The sequence below is a fragment of the Vulpes lagopus genome, chromosome 1 (assembly GCF_018345385.1).
Source record: "Vulpes lagopus strain Blue_001 chromosome 1, ASM1834538v1, whole genome shotgun sequence".
Classification (NCBI taxonomy): Eukaryota; Metazoa; Chordata; class Mammalia; order Carnivora; family Canidae; genus Vulpes; species Vulpes lagopus.
The window spans coordinates 119,124,186-119,144,302 of NC_054824.1; the positions used below are offsets into that span (position 1 = coordinate 119,124,186).

The following is a 20,117-nucleotide window of genomic DNA, read 5'->3' on the forward strand; positions in this document are numbered from 1 at the left end:
AAAGAGAATTACATCAGCTTTTAAAAAATGATTGCTACCTACTCCCCTCCCCCTAATATGTAGGCTACAGTACACAGAGTTCAAAAAATGCTCCAAGGATGGACAAATAATTATTCTAATATTTTCTTTAAGTAATAAGCTCTATGCCCAACATGGGGCTTGAATTCAAAACCCCAAGACTGAAAGTCTCATGCTCTACCAATTGAGCCAGCTAAGTACCCCAATTGTGTCTAATATTTCTAGGAAAAGCCATGGTCAACTGAAAAAGACCTTCTCAAATCAAAGTAAGATTTTTTTAAACTTCTGTCTCATGAACATGAGCTATACAGACAATAGAAAGGACTCCTGTCTCTAATATTTACTTACAACAATAATTTTCAGTGGACAAATTAGATAATGCTGACTGTACTGGTTATTCTTCCATTTGCTCCCTCTATTTTAGAGCCATGAAATCCATCCTCTGCCCTACTTTACGTTGCAATCTACAGACTGCATTACCTGAGTTCTATTGCCTGTGATTTTAGGGTTAGTTATACTATATGGGAGACACCAGCAGGAAATTAGAAAGTGGGAGAAAGAAAGTATTCATTCTCCCCACCCTTTTATTGCCGTACTGTGGCAATGTTCTATATTCTATCTTCCTCTTTGATGAGGACAGCTTTTCTGAGCTGTGGTAACAATACTTGTCTCTCCTTGTCCCTCAGACTGGGGACAAGAGTTTTCCCCCATGTTGTTAATCATTGCACCCTTTATTTATTACTCCCCTTGACCCTGCTCATAGCAAGGTAAATAGTCCTTTAGGTAAACTCTCTTAATAAATGAACAAAATATGGTATATTCATACAATAGAATACATTCAGTCTTAAAAAGGAATCAAATTCTAATATATGTTACAACATGGAGAAACCCTGAGGATATTAAGGCTCAGGGAAATAAGCCAATCACAAAAAGTCAAATTGTATAATTCCATTTACATGAGGTACTTAGAATAATCAAATTTGTAGAGACAGAAAAAGTAGGATAGTAACTCAGGACTACAGAGAGTGGAATAAAGAGTTTAATGTACACAAAACTTTAGTCTGGGATGAAGAAAAAGTTCTGGAGACAGATGGTGGTCATTACATAATGTGAAGAATATTAATTCCACTGAACTGTACACTTAAAAATAGCTAAAATGGTAGATTTTATGTTATGTATGTTTTATCACATACACACAAAACTTTAGTTAAGCCTTTTGAATGTGTTATTTGTTTTCCTGTCAAGATCCTTACTGGTACATTGATTTATCATAAACCCATAATTCCAAAGATTAGAAGACTGCCACTGACAATATATGTAGCAATTTATAGTTTACTAATTATCTCAACATAAAATATCCCATTTGATACTCAGGCAAGAAATCAAGTTGGAAGAAGACAATAGGTAAAAAGTGCTATCAAAATTTAAGTCCACTACCACACATTCAGAAGTAACATATATTTATTTACTATCACATACACAAAATAAACCATTTACAAAACAACTTTTTAAAAAAATAATAAGAGAATACCTACCAAGCTTTTATCCACATTGGGGCTACTTCGGTTATCATTAGGATTTGCTGAAGATAAGTATCTGAGAGGAAGTTTTAAAAGTAAAAAAACCAAAAAACTCTTCAGTATTTAATAACAACCATATATACTACGTGTCTTTTTTATGTTCAGTATTGTACTTTGCTATGCTTTTTAAAAATTGAATACAAGATCATAATTTTTTATTTTAGAAACATAGTATAAAAGTGATATATATGTTAAATAAAACCCCCATTTAGGTCAGAAGTGGCACTATAATCATATACCTTACTATTCCTGCAGCAAACATATGAATATTCATACCAAGTAGGATAAATAAAAACCACTAATAGTCACAAATTAGTTCAGATTAGGTTTTTGGCCATGAGAGCAGATTATGGCAGCTTTTGTCACCAAACAAACCTCTAAAACGTTCCAGTTTTTAGAGCTTTTTTGGTTTTATTTATTAAGTAAGTAAGTTCCACTCCAAGCATGGAGCCCAACACGGCGCTTGAACTCACAACCCTGACATCACGACCTGAGCTGAAAGCAAGAGTTGGACACTTAACCAATTGAACCATCCAGGTGCCCTAGTTTATGGAGCTTTCTGGATTAGGGATTGGGGATAAGGATTTGTTAACTTCTAAAGACATGGGCACAACTTCTCTCTCTGCCCCAATTATTCTTTAGCCAAGACTGATACTGCCTTTCTGGACCAAAAAAAAAAAAAAGAGCTTTTGCCTTAAGTTCAGTTAATATAACCTAAAGTTCTGGTGGTGTCCTGCTAATATTTTGAGATTCCAAGGCTTACAGGGCTCTTTAAATTCAGTACAGTCAGCATTACATATAAGATAGTAGTGACTTACAGAAATCTTTTTATGGACATCTTATGAGATTATCAAACACAACTAAACAGATCATATGAAAAAAATTTTTCCAAATTCTCAAATGTTATATAAAGGTAAGGGTATTAGCTAGAGGTAGAGGTAGTAACCTCTGCTACTGATCTTGCTACTTCCCCTAACATGCTACAACTACCACCATTCCACCATTAATACCTCTATCATCACCACCACTATAGTCACCACCTTGGTTCATGAAGAACATCTTCAAAAAGATGTCAAATAGCTACTATATAGTTCATAGCTATTATAGGCAGCTGATAATGCACTACGTATTCATTAATAGTTTTTTTTTTAAAGAAGACAAGTTCCTTTAATTACCATTAAAAATATATAACAGTGTTCTAAAAAAAAAAAAAAACCCAGGAAAATGTTAATTTTTGTTTTCCATGGAAAGCTATTCAGATTCAGTAGAGAATCAAATAATCAGGAGACAGTAATACACACTACGTAACAGGTTTGTAGAGAAAAGGTCCCATGTAACAAATCACAAAATCTAGATTTAGTACAACTTCAATCCATTAACTACTGAGTGTCTCAGAAATTCAGTGTGAGATTCCACATCATGTAATGTAAATAAAATCATATAGCAATACCAGTGGAATCTGAATTAGATAAGAAATCAGACCATTTGGTCTCCAAGATTTCCTCTAAATTTTATTTTATTTTTAAAGATTTTATTTATTTATTCATGAGAGACACACACAGAGAGAGGCAGAGACATAGGCAGAGGGAAAAGCAGGCTCCATGCAGGGGCCTGACATGGTACTCAATCCTGGAACTCCAGAATCATGCCCTGGGCCAAAGGCAGGCACCAAACTGCTGAGCCACCCACGCGTCCCTCTTCTAAATTTTATTTTATTTTTATTTTTTTTAAAGATTTATTTATTTATTCATGAGAAACACAGACTGAGAGAGAGAGAGGCAGAGACACAGGCAGAGGGAGAAGCAGGCTCCTCACAGGGAGCCTGATGCAGGACTCAATCCCGGATCCCCGGATCACAACTCGAGCTGAAGGCAAGTGCCCAACCGCTGAGCCACCCAGGTGTCTGCCCTCTTCTAAATTTTAATATGCTATATAACTGAGGTTAATATTTGACTTCTGCAAAGTTAATAATATAACTCTCTTGAATGCAGCACTGAAAATATAAGGACATCATTTGTACACATTCATTCTTCCACTTTTTATCTTCTTTTTTCTTTCAAAGTTACTGTATATATGATATTGCTGCTTTCATATAGAATCTGGTCATTTAGGTAACTTTTTGAGAGGTTTTAGATTATTACAAATAAATAAAAATAATAAGGTTTAACCTTTAAACCATTAAAAATCATTCTTCATTTAGCTATATTTCAGCAATAAAGATCTCTAAAAGTATGTTTTGATTTCAGGAGTAAGAATTTCAGAAGTTTTCTATTTCATGACAGTAACTCAAAATTATACTTACACATTACCATAAGGCTAATCAGTATTTTGCTGATTCTTTAAGATAATCACACCTTCAACCATTCATGTAATAAGCAATTATAAAACAACACTATGTTATTCAATAAGGTGGTGGTATTTTAGAACAGAATACAGGGATTCCCTTGGTGGCTCAGTGGTTTAGAGCCTGCCTTTGGCCCAGGGTGTGATCCTGGACTCCCGGGACTGAGTCCTGCATTGGGCTACCTGCATGGAGCCTGCTTCTCCCTCTGCCTGTGTCTCTGCCTGCCTCTCTGTGTGTGTCTCCCATGAATAAATAGAATCTTTCAAAAAAAAAAATCACCAAAAGATTTTTTAAAAAAAAAGAACAGAATACAATTTTTACTTTTGATAAACCTGGAAATTCGTTTGGGATATGCATCATATGGATGCAAGGAAAACCCAGAGAACATAATCATGTACATGACAATGTACTACAAATAGTATATATAATGTTTATTTAATTCAAGATTACTTTTATTTAGATAACCCTAAATAAAGTCATTAACTTCTATGAACAACAGAAAATCCAAAAACACTGGAGGTTGTTTATATCAACATTTCAAGTGTTTCAGAAACCAAGCCAAAGAATAATTGATAATAGAAAAAAAGAAGAAAAAGAAAGAAAGAAAGAAAGAAAGAAAGAAAGAAAGAAAGAAAGAAAGAAAGAAAGAAGGAAGTTTTTTTTTTAAGCAAAAACCACTAGGAAACTTGTCTATATATATATATATATATATATATATATATATATATATATATACACACACTTCAATATAAAATAGCCACAATATTATATTCATGGGTGTTGGGGAGGGGAAGGATTAAAATACTGGACTTTTCTAAGAGTCAAAAGTCAAGTACTATCTGTAGTACTTGATGCAACAAAAAGTATCCAGTACTGACTTACAATTGGATTACTGGAGAGATTTCATAAGGCAGGATTAAATTGCATTCCTGTTTTCTAAACTTGACCTGAACAGGCTCTTATAAAAAAAGTTCACTTTTTGCTTAATTTAAAATATATCCATTCCCTCACTAGGATATGAGCATCTTAAGAGAAGGTACTAACCATATCTTATTCATCTTTCTCCCTGCACCTTGGTGCTTAGCATATACCTGACAAAAAAATAAGTTGGCAAACATGATTTTTTTTTTAAAGATTTTATTTATTTATTAATGAGAGACACAGAGAGAGAGGCAGAGACACAGGCAGAGGGAGAAGCAGGTTCCATGCAGGGAGCCTGACGTGGGGCTCGATCCATGGTCTCCAGGATCATGTCCTGGGCTGAAGGCAGCGCTAAACCTCTGAGCCACCCAGGCTGTCTGGCAAACATGTTTGTTGAATGAATGAATGAATGCTCAGCATACTGAAATGTTATATGTTTATATCTCAAGCCCATTTGAAGACTAAAGTTAACATCAGCTCATACAAATAACAGCTAACACTAACTGAATATTAATGTTAAGTGTTCTACTGTTTTGATTTAATTAACCCTTATAATAGTCCTATGAGACAAGTATCATCACCATCATCATCCCTATTGTTGAGGAAATGGAGGCATAAAAGTTTAAAGTTATTTGTTCAAGATCACAAGGTCTTACATGCTATAAGACACGTAAATGCATTTAGCGATTTTCTGGGGAGGAATCAATTTTTGCATACTAAAAACTATAGGCCTTTGTAACATCAATATAATGATGATAATGCTAGAAAACTATTTGTTGTTCCAAAACATATTACAGGGGATCCCTGGGTGGCTCATGGTTTGGCGCCTGCCTTTGGCCCGGGGAGTGATCCTAGGGTCCCAGCATCGAGTCCCGCATTGGGCTCCCTGCATGGAGCCTGCTTCTCCCTCTGCCTCTCTCTCTCTCTATCATGAATAAATAAATAAATAAATAAATAATCTTTTTTAAAAATTTATTTATTCATGAGAGACAGAGAGAGAGAGAGAGAGAGAGAGAGAGAGAGAGAGAGAGGCAGAGACACAGGCAGAGGGAGAAGCAGGCTCCATGCAGGGAGCCTGACATGGGCCTCAATCCTGGGTCTCCAGGATCATGCCCTGAGTTGAAGGCGGCAGTAAACTGCTGAGCCATCCAGGCTGCCCTAAATAAACAATCTTAAAAAAAAACAACAAACGTATTACAAAATCAGAACTTTTTGGATAATGAGCTTAACCAAGATATTAGTATTAATAGAATTTATTAGTTGCTGTAACCTGAACATATATAACTCATTACTCAGCAAATAATTTCTGAAACACGGTATCTTGATAATGGATGAGTTTAAAAGAAATGAAATATGGAATACTACAAATATCATGCATCACTGAAAAATGGCATATTAAAGTCTCTTCATATACCATTAAATGTTCTTAAAGTCATTTTGAGATATCCCTAAGAAAATAATAGACCTCAACAAATCAGTACCTACCCCTAAAATCAATGTTTAGCATACTTACCTACGATTGCTATAATATGTAAATCCTACAAAGGGTAACTGATTGCCAACAAAAGCTTTAGGTATGGGAAACGTTTCTTCATCTCCTTTATCTTCTTCCAAGTCATCAAAATTACTTGTATCAATGTCACTACTTAAATCAGGTACAACTGGTGCTACAGCTAAAAATGGAAACAAAATTAATAGTTCACTTCAAATTTAATAGGAAAATTAAGGGAAACAAAGATTCTATACCAACACTAAATTTCTTACATATAAGTAAGTTGCAAACCACAAATTTCATATGGGTTGAATCCTATTTTAGTTGGTTTTATCAGGATTATCAACTGATATTGATAATTATAATTCTATGAAACAATTACCTTCAAAATCACCTCTAATTATCACCTATACATCAAGTTTAATTTGGATATTAAAAGTATTAAGGTTTGTTTTGAAATATGTCAAATATGCACAAGCGGTTAGGACTACAGAAAAGACTTTTCAGAAACCATAGCATACTAAATTGTATTCAAAGTTGATTGATTTCAAATATAATATTTTGTTTGTTAATCTGCTATATAGCAAACTAGAAATCAAGATTACTTTTTTGTAGCTATGGAGAGAACATTTTGGTACTGAAATTTTCCATCATTCTCTTTTCTTAATGACCAAGAGAACTGCCTGACTAGACAGTTTTAGCTTCCTAATAATACTAACTGCCTAATTTGTAAAATGAGTGGGTGTGGCAGGGGGGAGGTTTGTCTCTCCTTGTGAAATAAATAAATCAATTGTGATCTTGGCATAAATTTTACTTTTAAACAGTGCTTCTCAATTTTAAAACAATTTTGCCTCCCTGGGGGGACATCTGACAATGACTGAATACATTTTCAGCTGTCATATCTGGGGGATGTGTGCTAGTGGCACCTAGTGGGTAAAGACCAGGGAGACAACTAATCATCCAAGAAAGTTCAGGACAAGCCACACAAAAAAGATTTATCTGGTTTAGTGTTCAGGCTAAAAAAACATTCTTTAAAATTATCTTATAAGATCTATTTTAAAAGAAAGCAAAGCAAGTCTGATGAATTTTTTGCTGTTTAAGATTAATCTAGTTTTTTTAATAGATTACATACCATTTCAGAGGAGTTTTAAAATGATACAAACTCTGTCTAAATTCTGAGATACAAGTAGGGGAAATCCTAGGAGAATTATAAAAGTAATACTTCTATATTTACAGTAAGACATATAGGTTTTACGGGATACCATATAATCACATCAGAACTAATAAATAAGGATAAAAATAGCTTTACAGAATTACGACTGATATACAGACTAGTCCATTTATAAAAATTTACCTTTCCATAAGTAACTGGTAATATAGGAATCATGTTCCATAAAAAAGAATCCAGCTGATGTCATAAAAAATGGCAGACAGCTCTAAGAAGCCACTCTTTCACTGAAGTAACCATTATGCTGGCAAAAACTATCAAAAATAACCTTTTCAGAACTCTGAGATCTAAGAAAAACCTTAAAATAAGCAGGGGAATATACTTTTTGAAGATTTTATTTATTCATGAGAGACACAGAAAGAGAGAGGCAGAGACATAGGCAGAGGGAGAAGCAGGCTCCATGTAGGGAGCTCAATGTGGGACTCAATCCTAGTACTCCAGGATCATGCCCTGAGCCGAGGGCAGACATGCTTAACCACTGAGCCACCCAGGCATCCCAAACGGGAATATTTAATGAAAAAAGAAGCTAGTAAATTTTGGCATTTTGGGAATTGTCACTGGCTGACCAATGACATAATAATGGAAAACAGACATTAGTGATCACACATGACAAGGAATACAGACTTTGTAAAAATAATTTGAAAAAGTCACTAAACAAATGGATGTGTAGATTCATATGTTTCATCAGATTGGTTAGTTTGGAGCTATTATTTCTTTAAATATTCTTTCTGCCTCTTACTCTACTTTCCTAGGACTTTCATAATGTGTATGCTGGATGCTTTATGACGTCCCAAGAGTTCACTTTTTCAGGTTGTTTTCTTTCTTTTCCTCCACTTGGTAATACTGGTGGTCTTATTTAAGTTCACTCATTTCTCGGCCTGTTCAGATCTGCTATTGAACCCTTCTAGTACATTTGTAGTTTCAGCTATTGTACTTTTCAGTGCCAGAATTTCTATTTTGTTCATTGTTCTCTTTATTGATACATTGTATTTTTTTAAGATGTACTCTGGCTTCCTTTAGTTCTTTGTCCATAGTTTCCTTTAGCTCTTTGAGCACATTTATGTCTCTTTATTTAAAGTCTGTTTAATAAATCTAATATCTGGATTTCCTCAGTGGTGTTTTCTGACATTTCCTTTGTTTTCGGTGAATAGTCCATACATTTTCTGTCTCTTTATATGCTTTGTAATTTTTTTTGGAAATGTAATTCTGGAAATCAGATTTCCCCCTTCCCAGGTTTACTAGTATTGCTTGTTGTGGGCTTCAGTCATCCAAGAAGCACAATGAACTCCAAGTAAGAAAAATTCAGGTCCACACTATGACACATTATAATGAACTTTGAAAAGACAAAGAATCTTGAGAGCAATAGAAAAGTGACTTGTCATATACAAGGAATTCTTGATAAGATTAAGAATCCATTTCTTTCTTTCTTTTCTTCTTTTTTAGGTAGGATATGCACCCAGTGTGGAGTCCAACACAGGACATGAACTCATGACCCTGAGATCAAGACCTGTACTGAGATCAAGTAAGATGCTTAACTGACGAGCAACCCAGGCTCCCTTTAAGTGCATTTCTAAGGAGAAACTTTGAAGGCCAGAAGGCAATGGAACAACATATTTAAAGTGCTGAAACAATGGTTCACCAAGAATTCTATATCTAGCAAAATTATTTTTCAAAAATGAAGGACAAATTAAGAGATTCCCAGGTAAAGACTAGAGACTGTTGCTAATAAACCTGTCCTACAAGAACTGTTAGTTTTAAGGTTGAAATGACAGAACACCAGACACTAACTTAAAGCTTTGTGAAGAAATAAAGGTAACTACACACGTAAATATATGAGCCAGCATTATGTATTTTTGTTTTATAAATCCACTTTTTCCCCTATATGACTTAAAAGAAATATGCATAAAATTATAATTTGTTAATGAGCACAGAATATATAAGGATGTAATCTGTAATGATAACAAAGGAAGAAAATGGATCAGTATAGAAGCAGTTTTTGTATGCTTTTGACATAAATTGTATTAATTCAACCTAGATTGTTATCAGTTTAGGATGTTAAATGTAGTCCCCAGGATAGTCACTGTAAGAAAATGACTAAATAATATATAGAAAGAAACTGGAGAGGGAATCAAAACAGTATGCTATAAAACAATCCACTCAACACAAAAGAAGGTAATAATGCAGGAATTGTGGACAGAAAGACAACATATAGAAAACAGAACAATAGCAGAAGTGTTTATATTTAGTGTTCATTTTAAATTTAAATGAATTAAAGTCACTTATTTAAAAAGTAAAAACAGGAAGAATAGATTAATAAAACTAATTACATGGAGTATACAGAGATTCACTTTAGATCTACAGACAAATAGGCTAAAAGAATGAAAGATATTCCTTAGAAAAAAGAGCTGGGATCTATACTAATATCAGACAAAACGGACTTTAAGTAAAATGTTTTTTTTTTTAAAGTTAAATGGTTAAAAGAGACAACACAATACAAGAGATATGGATGATACTACTGATAAAAAGAGTCAACTCATCAAGTTGAAACAATTATAAAATATATGCATTTACAACACAGCCCCAATATATACGTAATAAAAATGACACAAGTGGACAGTTCTAAAACAATGGAGTTTTCAATAACCCATTTTCAATAAATGAACAGAACAAACAAAAGATGGAATAAGAAAATGCAGGATGTGAACAATATCCTAAACCAACTAGATATAATAGACATATAAAACTCACTCCACCACCAACAGCAGAATACACATTGTACATGAGACATTCTCCAGGACAAACTATATGTTAGGCCAAAAAACAACTTAATAAATTTAAAGATACTGAAATCAAACTACATATCTTCTCCAGCCATGATGGAATGAAACAAGATTTCAACAATAGAAGGAAAACAGGAAGTTTCACAAATACCTGGAAAAAAACACAGTCTTTGGTTTCAAATTTTTATTTAAATTCCAGTATTTTTTTAAAGTTCTTTAAAAAAAAATTTTATTTGTTTATTCATGAGAGAGAAAGAGACAGAGACACAGGCAGAGGGAGAAGCAGGTTCCATTCAGGGAGCCCGATGTGGGACTCAATCCCAAGACCTGGGGATCATGACCTGAGCTGAAGGCAGATTCTCAAACACTGAGCCACCCAGGCATCCCTCAGGTGTAAGGTTCTATTTGTTAACCTTGGCACTGGACACATGGGAATATGATTTAAGAGACTGTTCAGGTTAAAATAATCTGCATAAACATATATATATATATATATATATATATATATATATATATATATATACATATTTCTAAAATGTTACTGTTTTATGCTGTTATTTAACATATAATGTAGTATTAGTTGCAGAAGGAGAATTTAATGATTCATCACTTACACATAACACCCAATGCTCATCACAATAAGTGCCCATCACCCATTTAATTTCTGACCTACCCACCCTCCTCCCCTCCAGCAACTGTCAATTTGTTCTCCATAGTTAACAGTCTGTTTCTTGGTTTATCTCTTTTTTCTTCTATTTGTTTTGTTTCTTAAATTCTACATGAGTGAAATCACACAGTATCTGTCTTTCTCTGACTTATTTAGCTTAGCATTATACTCTCTAGCTCCATCCATGTCATTGCAAATGGCAAGATTTCATTCCTTGTTACGGCTAAGTAATATTTCACTGCATATATATACCACATCTTCCTTTATCCATTCACCAGTTGATGGACATTTCAGCAGTTTCCATAATTTGGCTAGCATTGATAATGCTGCTACCAACATCAGGGTGTATGTATCCCTTCAATTCACTATTTTTGAATCCTTTGGTAAATACCTACTAGAGCAACTGCTGAATCATAGGACAGTTCTATTTTTAACTTTTTGAGGAAACTCCATACTGTTTTCCAGAGTGGCTGTACCAGCTTGCGTTCCCACCAACAACGTAAGAGGGTTTCCCTTTTTCCACACCCTTGCCAACATCTGCTGTTTCCTGTGTTGTTAATTTTAGCCATTCTGATAGGTGTCAGGTGGTGTCATTATAGTTTTGATTTGTATTTCCCTGATGATGAGTGATATTGAGCATCTTTTCATGTGTTTGTTAGCCATCCAGATGTCTTCTTTGGAAAAATGCCTATTCATGTCTTCTGTCCATTTCTTAGCCGGATTATTTATTTTTAGGGTGTTAAGTTTGATAAGTTCTTTATGGATTTTGGATACTAACACTTTATCAGATATGTCATTTGCAAACATCTTCTCCCATTCTGAAGGTTGCCTTTTAGTTTTGTTGACTGTATCGTTCACTGTGCAGAAGGTTTTATCTTGAAGTCCCAATAGTGCATTTTTGGTTTTGTTTCCCTTGCCTCTGGAGATGTATCTAGTAAAAAGTTGCTACAGCCAATGTCAAAAAGGTGAAAACAACATACTCAAAAAAACCAATGAATCAAAGAAGAGATCACAAGGGAGATTAGAGAAAAATACTTTGAGACAAATGAAAGCAACAACCAAAACTTATAGGATCCAGCAAAAGTAATACTCAGAAAAATTTTAGTTGTAAATAAATGCCTGCCTAAAAAAAGAGAGAGAGAAATCTCAAATCAATAACCCAGCAGACACCCTAAGGAACTAAAAAAAGAAGAGCAAACTAAGCCCAGAGCTATAGTAAGGAAAGAAACAGTAGAGATTAGAGTGCAGATAAAATATAGAATTGAAAAGTAACAGTAAAAAAAAAAAAAGAAAAGAAAAGTAACAGTGAAATTAACAAAACCAATAGTTCTTTTAAAAGATCAACAAAATTGGGATCCCTGGGTGGTGCAGCGGTTTGGCGCCTGCCTTTGGCCCAGGGCGCGATCCTGGAGACCCGGGATCGAATCCCACATCAGGCTCCTGGTGCATGGAGCCTGCTTCTCCCTCCGCCTGTGTCTCTGTCTCTCTCTCTCTCTCTGTGACTATCATAAATAAATAAGAAATTAAAAAAAATTAAAAAAAAAAAAAGATCAACAAAATTGATAAATCTTTTACTAGACTAAGGGGAAAAAAGAGAGGATACAAATAAACCAGAAATGAAAGTGAGGATATAACTACTGACCTTTTACAAATAAAAATAATAAAAGAGGGATCCCTGGGTGGCGCAGCGGTTTAGCGCCTGCCTTTGGCCCAGGGCGCGATCCTGGAGACCCAGGATTGAATCCCACGTCGGGCTCCCGGTGCATGGAGCCTGCTTCTCCCTCTGCCTGTGTCTCTGCCTCTCTCTCTCTCTCTCTCTCTCTCTCTCTCTCTCTGTGACTATCATAAATAAATAAATATAAAAAAATAATAATAATAAAAGAAAAAAGTACAGGGGCATCTGGGTAGCTCAGTCAGTTGATGGAGATGGATGGTAGTGATGGCTGCACAACAATGTGAAGATGCTTAATGCCACTGAGCTATACAGTTAAAAATGGTTAAAATGGTAAATTTTATGTTATATATACTTTGCCACAAAAGAAGATAATTTTTCTTAATGTTTTTAACACATGAACCTACCACAATACTGAGAAAGTCTAAACTTCTATGTCCCTGAAACTTGTGAGACCTCAAACTCTTTATCTATGAAGCCTACACTGATAATCCCTCCCATGAGAATGTACAACTCTAAAAGGGAGGATACTAGACTTAATTAATGCAAAGAACCTGGAATACCATATATGTGCTTACAATTAATTTTGTTTGTTTTTAAATGAATGGAAAACTTATCACATGAGCTGGCAGTTACTCCTATTATCATCTTGTGTCTTCCCACCAGCTATAGTGGATTAGGTAATCACAATATCTTATCTCAGATGAGATCATGAATGGCACAGTGTTTTGCAAATTACATTATATTTAACATAGTATTGTTAATAATATATTTGTTATATGTAATAAAAGTTACCATTTTATTTTCTCCAAAATTTAACTGCGAAGAATGTTGATTCCCTACATTTCCACTTTGTATTAATATTGGTTGGTTTTACTTAAATGGCACATGGTATTCCAGAAGATCTAAAGCTTTTGAGTCAGGAAGATCTGAATCCTGACACTGTCATCTGCAAGTAGGGTGACCTGTAGCAGGTTAGTTAGGTCTTTTCATTTCTTCCATCTTCTTTCTTTAATCTCATTCCTGCCATTTCTTTCAATTCTATCTCAAATGAGGGAAAAAGTAATTTTACAATCTTAATTCTCTGTGTCTCTAAATTGAGAGTGAATAAGATCAGGAAGCGCATGGAAATTCTGCCACAAATCAAGCTATTTTGTACCCTGCCCCCACACCACCAAGGAACAGATGGTAAATATTAACTGCCATTGTAACTTAAGAGACATGTAAGTGGTAAAGCTACTAAAAGAATTGCTATTTGGAAAAGGTAAGCAATTCAGCCAAATAAAATTAGAGAAGTTAAAAAAATTAAGAATTGTAACTGTTACTTAATTTTTAAAAGCTTAGCAGGTCAGAGAGGTCAATTCACAATAAAAGTATTCTTGGTATTTTAGGGGTGGGAAGTGAAGAAAGGGTAGGAAGAGGGAACGGGAAGAAGAAAACAGTAAGTTCTACAGACTTCAATTTTTTCTTTTCTTCTTTTTTTAACAATAACCACAAGATAAGAGCTACTGGGATTAGGAAAAGATATCAAAATATTTATAACTATGTTAAATCTAAGTACAGTACAGCAAAGTCATAGATAATACAGATTTTTAAGAGATACAGAAATATCAATAATACTAATAAAATTATCTAACTATAAAGATTCTCTAAATATAAAGTCTGTTTGATTTAAATCAATGAAGTAATTCACTTTACCTGTTTTTAAGTTACTATAAAGTTCTATTAAGGAGGTATAACAATATCATAAAATGCCACTGATTTAGACTCCCCAATTCCACTGGACTATAAGCTCCACAGGTAAAGAACTTTCATTGGTTTGATCACTGATATTTTCCTAGTGCCTGAAATAGAACAGTGCTCAGCATATAAGCAGGTGTTCAGTATTTGTTGACCAGGTTACCTGCTCTACTTATTGATATCAGGTTTTCAATACACCAAAGGAAATGCGTCCTCCCTACTTTTAGAGCAATTTACTCCATGGTTATTCTTTAGAGTTATTTATACATTGTTTCACTTTAAGAAAGAATTTAAACCAATACAGAAGATACTTTGCATTTTCTTCAGTCATCTTTTAAATTTTCTAAAGATTATAATCATATTTTTACGTTTTTAGCTTTCTTCAACTTCTAAGAGCACAGCTTGAAAAAAACCCCAGTTTTTCAATGCAATCATTCATCATCTCACTCTACTCATCTCTGTCTTTGCAAGTTTCTCATTGAGTGTGAAAACAATCATGTCACATTTATTTATAGGGAGGAGGAAGTTCTCTTTTTTCCAGTATATAACTTAATAAAGTCTCTCCAGGTCAAACTGCTCCTGGAGTTTTTTCCAGATAGCAGGTCACTCAATGTCATTCTTTGTGATTGTATAATTTCTTTTTTTTTTTTTTTTTTTTATTTATGATAGTCACAGAGAGAGAGAGAGAGGCAGAGACACAGGCGGAGGGAGAAGCAGGCTCCATGCACCGGGAGCCTGATGTGGGATTCGATCCCGGGTCTCCAGGATCGCGCCCTGGGCCAAAGGCAGGCGCCAAACCGCTGCGCCACCCAGGGATCCCGATTGTATAATTTCTTAATTTCCCCAAGAATTTATTTCCTCTTTTCCCTTCTCAGTCAATTATATAGCTTGTATACAGTATATGTGCCTACCTGAAGGCAGTTTAACTGTTCCTTTAAAAATATTTGATAACTAGGATACTTCCCTGATATTGGCAAAACTATGATCTGTTTCTTCAAAATTAACAAGATTCTTTTCCCCTGAATTTTCCCAGTCTCAACTTAGTCCTTAAAACAAATACTAAAAAAAATTAAAAACAAAGAAAACAAATACTACATACTTAATTTATAACGATTTCTAAAACCACACAGCTGAGTTCATTTCCACTATTAAGGTTTACTACTGTTGCTACAGCAGAAAGTTAGGAACTGGTATACATTATCCTTTCTGTGAAAACAGAAAAAAATTCCTAAGATTTCAACAGGAGAAAGATGAATTCTTGGCCTTCCAAATCCACAAAGGTGTTGGGCACATTTGGTACCATTGTAATTTTGATTCAGCTATGTTAAGCAAAGTTTTCTATGAATCATCTTATTAACTTTTTTTGAAATAGGGAAATGTTCTAAATTGACTGAAAATAACTTCTTATACACTACATATTTTCATTTCTGAATTGCAAGCTGCAAGTCTGATGGAATCAAGTATACTGTAATTTCCTATATTTTCATACAAATTAAATTATTTATCAATAATAGAACCTTATATTTTATATTTTAAGTTTAGTATAAACAAGATAATAACTTGTCTTTCACAGGAAATATATTTTAATTACCATATATTTTAATTACCCTTTATTTATTGACTTTCCTCATAATGATATTAAAATCTAAGACAAAAGGCAATTCAACAAAGATCAACTATCAAATTATGACTGCTGAGCCCAATTCTCTCTCATGTATATTGTATTTCACCTTGGTATCTCAAATAAGATATCAGAGAAAAAGCAGTACAATTTTCCCAACATTATCAAACATTCTCTCTTTAGAGTAGAATAATATCCATAACCACATCTGTGTATTTTAATTTTCATCAAATATATACATATAGTAGCAAGGCAGTTTCAACAAACCATATTTACCACAACTACTTTCAAATATCTACTATAATGTGCAAGAAAAAGAACTTACTGTCTCGGAGTGTCTCCCAAGCCCACTGATCATTTTTGAAGAAGAGATGTCGTTTGATTTCTTCTACACCATTTCGCCCTAACCTCACCTCTCTAAATAGAGAGGGAAAGAAAAACGTTATTAATCATTTTAGATATTATTATAATATGTCCGGATATATTTGTGGGAATAATCCTAAATCACTGCCTAATAATAGAAATAGTTCTATGTCACTTTGATAGTATATTGGTTGTCACTATAATTTTCAGCTTAAATAAAAAATAAGTTGAAGACAGAATACTGAAGAATTTAAAAATATATATATGAAAAACAGACTTGTTATATACTCCATGATTTTCCTGTTGACAACAAAAATCCTGATCACTCACTTTGCCTCATGAGCATAATGAATAAAACACAGTGAATTTTCTTGACAGCTCTTAAATACTGTGATAGTTACACATTTTTTGCAACCAATGACTTTATTTCACACCAACAGCTAATAAAAACTCAGAAAGACATCTTAAATTTAAAATTTCCATTTTATACACTACTATAAATATTACTGATCTATCAAAAACCAATGACAACTAATTCTTGACATTACTACAAAACTGAGAGTTTTAATGGAACAAATTACTGATTCCTGGCCACTTAGGTGAGCAGGGAGATAAATGTTTAAAAATCTGCTTTTAGTGGATTTAGAAAGGGGAACTTAGCAACTTCTGTTTTCTACTAGAGTGCTTATAAACTTAGAGTGGTTATAATAATCTTTTTTTTTTAATTTTTATTTATTTATAATAGTCACATAGAGAGAGAGATAGAGGCAGAGACACAGGCAGAGGGAGAAGCAGGCTCCATGCACCGGGAGCCCGATGTGGGATTCGATCCCGGGTCTCCAGGATCGCGCCCTGGGCCAAAGGCAGGCGCCAAAGCGCTGCGCCACCCAGGGATCCCCTTAGAGTGGTTATAAAAGAATATCCTGAATTCCAAAGTTTTTCATGAGTTAAAAGAGAAATTGCTTTTGATAAAATGTGACACTTTCTGAAGAAGCTTTTATTGACTTTCCCAGACTGGATCAAGGAACCTCTCTATGGTCCTCTGGCAGACAGTACTTAACTCAGAGTACTTATCTCTGTACAGTAAACATCTCATTCACTTGTCTATTTCCGTCAAAGAGCTATGAGGTAGTGGAGAACAGTGACTGTATATCTTTTTCATTTCTATATCCCTAGCACCTAACACACAGCATAGCATTTATATTTAGAGTACATATATCGAAATGTAAAAATTTCAAAGACTACATTTCAGTCTCCAAAGGACATATGAAGGGCACTAAATTTAAATTAATTGAGTGAATCTGAAATTGAAACAGATCTAAAAGTATGAGGCCTCTCTAATATTTAAATTAACAATATACAAACATAAATATTAAACATAATCTTACATCATTTGGTTCATATTTAAATTTAAGAAGTAAACCATAAGGGTACATATATTTTTGTTTCTAAAACACATACATGAGTATACATTTATAAAAATGCTTACTGAATCTGAAAGATATCATACCAATGACCATCTCTAGAGGGAAGGAGGTAGAAAATACATATGTCTTTATAGCATTGCACTAGTAACTTAATTTCATCAAATATATAATCATATATAATTAAATCTTTTCCAGTTCTATTGAGGATAAAATCTTAAGATACACAAAGTGTATAAAGTGATACTCTGACATATGTACACACTGTGAAAAGATTCTCCCACTGAGTTAATTAACGTAACACATCTATCACACCTCACGTATTTACCTTTCTTTTTGGTAAGAACATTTAAATTCTACTCTTAGCAAATTTCAATTATACAATACTGAATTATCTTTAATTGCACTGATTAGAAGATACATCATTTTTCCATCACTAGGACAAAAATGCTTCCAATTAAATTAATACATGCCATTGACTGTAAGATGCACTCTAATTTTCAGAGATGCTACATCTTAAAAAAAAAAAAACCCTCAGACTCAAGAAAATATAATTTTTATTTTTAACCAAGTTAAATATTCGACAATTAAATTTTTAAAAACCATCTGATCTGGCCATTACCCCATTTTCTTAGGTAAGGCAAGTGATTTGAGATCCAGAAAGCCATCCAGATATCACAAAATATTAGACTTCACTATCATTACTGATCTGAGGAATGGCAATATTTTTATTCCGAAAGTTCAAATACAGGAGCTTAGATATAGTCCTCAAATATTGAGCAGCAAAATGAGAATTTCCTTAGAATAAAGTTCAATGTTAAGATTATTTACCTGTCAGTAAGGAAGGCGCAAATAAGATTTTTTGCTTCTTTTGATATATCATTATCATCAGGGAAAGTAAGTGAATTTTTATGGTTCATAATCTTACTGTAAGTTCCTACCAGAGAATCTGCATAAAAAGGTGTATCACCTGGAAAATTGATAGGGAAAACAAAAGCAAATAAAGTACATTAAAAAAATCAGTTTCAAAGGAAAAGAGTCAATGTTATATGTGTAAAGATTACTACATATGCGTTAAAGACATATGCTTAATATATAAAAAAGAAGTAATACATCACAAAATTGCTTTAAGCTTCTAAACAGCTTTTAAAAACACACAAAGCAGGTTTGGATCAGTTTGTTTTCTACAAACAAAACTAGTATTGCTTACTGTAATAAATATTTTATTAGAAAAAGCCAAATGGGATGAACAACTATGTTAGAGATACACAAAACTCCCCTTTACTCACCTACAAGCATTTCATATAAAAATACCCCAACTGACCACCAGTCACATTCTCGTCCATAATAGCCATCACCACCTTGAGATTTTAATACTTCAGGGGAAATGTAATCAGGTGTTCCAACTGCTGTATCACATCGTACCATACCTTCCTAAAAAAAAGAGTAGCGGGTCAACTTTTGAATTAGGATACAAATATAAATTCTGAATTACTTAAAAGGTCTTTCCTAATAAAACCTGTAGGACTCTAAATCTTTGGACTATAAAATATATCAAAACCTTGTGCAAACTTGACAAAAATGAACATATAGTCTAATCACATATATACATTATATACACAGTATATTTGAAATATGTGTGTGTACTTGTGTGTATGGATGCATCAGTGATTTTTACTTTGTAATATTACTCACTAGAAAGACACAGCGTCATCCAGTTGTACCAATATGACATCATAATTGCAGAGAACAAGTATATAAGCCAATGCAAACAGATTGAGGGACTGATAGGATGAATCATTCGGTAATAATATATAAATGCTGATTTAATTATTGTCTTTTTATTTTTATTAAAATAGCCATTCAATTTAACCATGCTTGAAACTTAAACAAGAATTAACTGTATAAATATAAAATGGGGAAGTAGGTGCAATGGAAAAGGGTATAATGGTACTAAGCACACTGAATATCTATTTAATATGCATTTTAACTCACTCCAAAAATATCCCCAAAACTAAGTGCAAAAACTATGCATAGCTGTTACTTATTTAAGCTGGCATTAACACAACAGAATCATAATTAAATGTTCACACAAAAGTTCTCATGTAGTGTTTTCTTCTAATCAATAATTTTCTTTTAAAAATAATAAATACAACTTTTTGGCTATTGTTGTGTGGTAAGTTTCCAAGAATATAAACTGTTTCAACTTAAGCAAGTAGCATACTTGCCACTTCAGCCATAGATAACAGTTATTTATTTTGTAAATA

At 33.6% G+C, this 20,117-nt stretch overlaps 1 protein-coding gene across 3 annotated transcripts in view; it reads right to left on the reverse strand.

Moving 5' to 3' along the window:
- Nucleotides 1-20,117, reverse strand: part of ROCK1 (Rho associated coiled-coil containing protein kinase 1) — a 143,076-nt gene that overhangs the window by 57,839 nt on the left and 65,120 nt on the right. For all 3 annotated transcript variants that reach the window (XM_041750492.1, XM_041750485.1, XM_041750474.1), the window contains exons 7-11: nt 19,140-19,284; nt 18,682-18,820; nt 16,389-16,480; nt 6,377-6,536; nt 1,554-1,614 (exon numbers count right to left, since the gene is read on the reverse strand). In XM_041750492.1, coding sequence (XP_041606426.1) covers nt 1,554-1,614; nt 6,377-6,536; nt 16,389-16,480; nt 18,682-18,820; nt 19,140-19,284 — 597 coding nt within the window. The remainder of the gene's footprint in view (nt 1-1,553; nt 1,615-6,376; nt 6,537-16,388; nt 16,481-18,681; nt 18,821-19,139; nt 19,285-20,117) is intronic.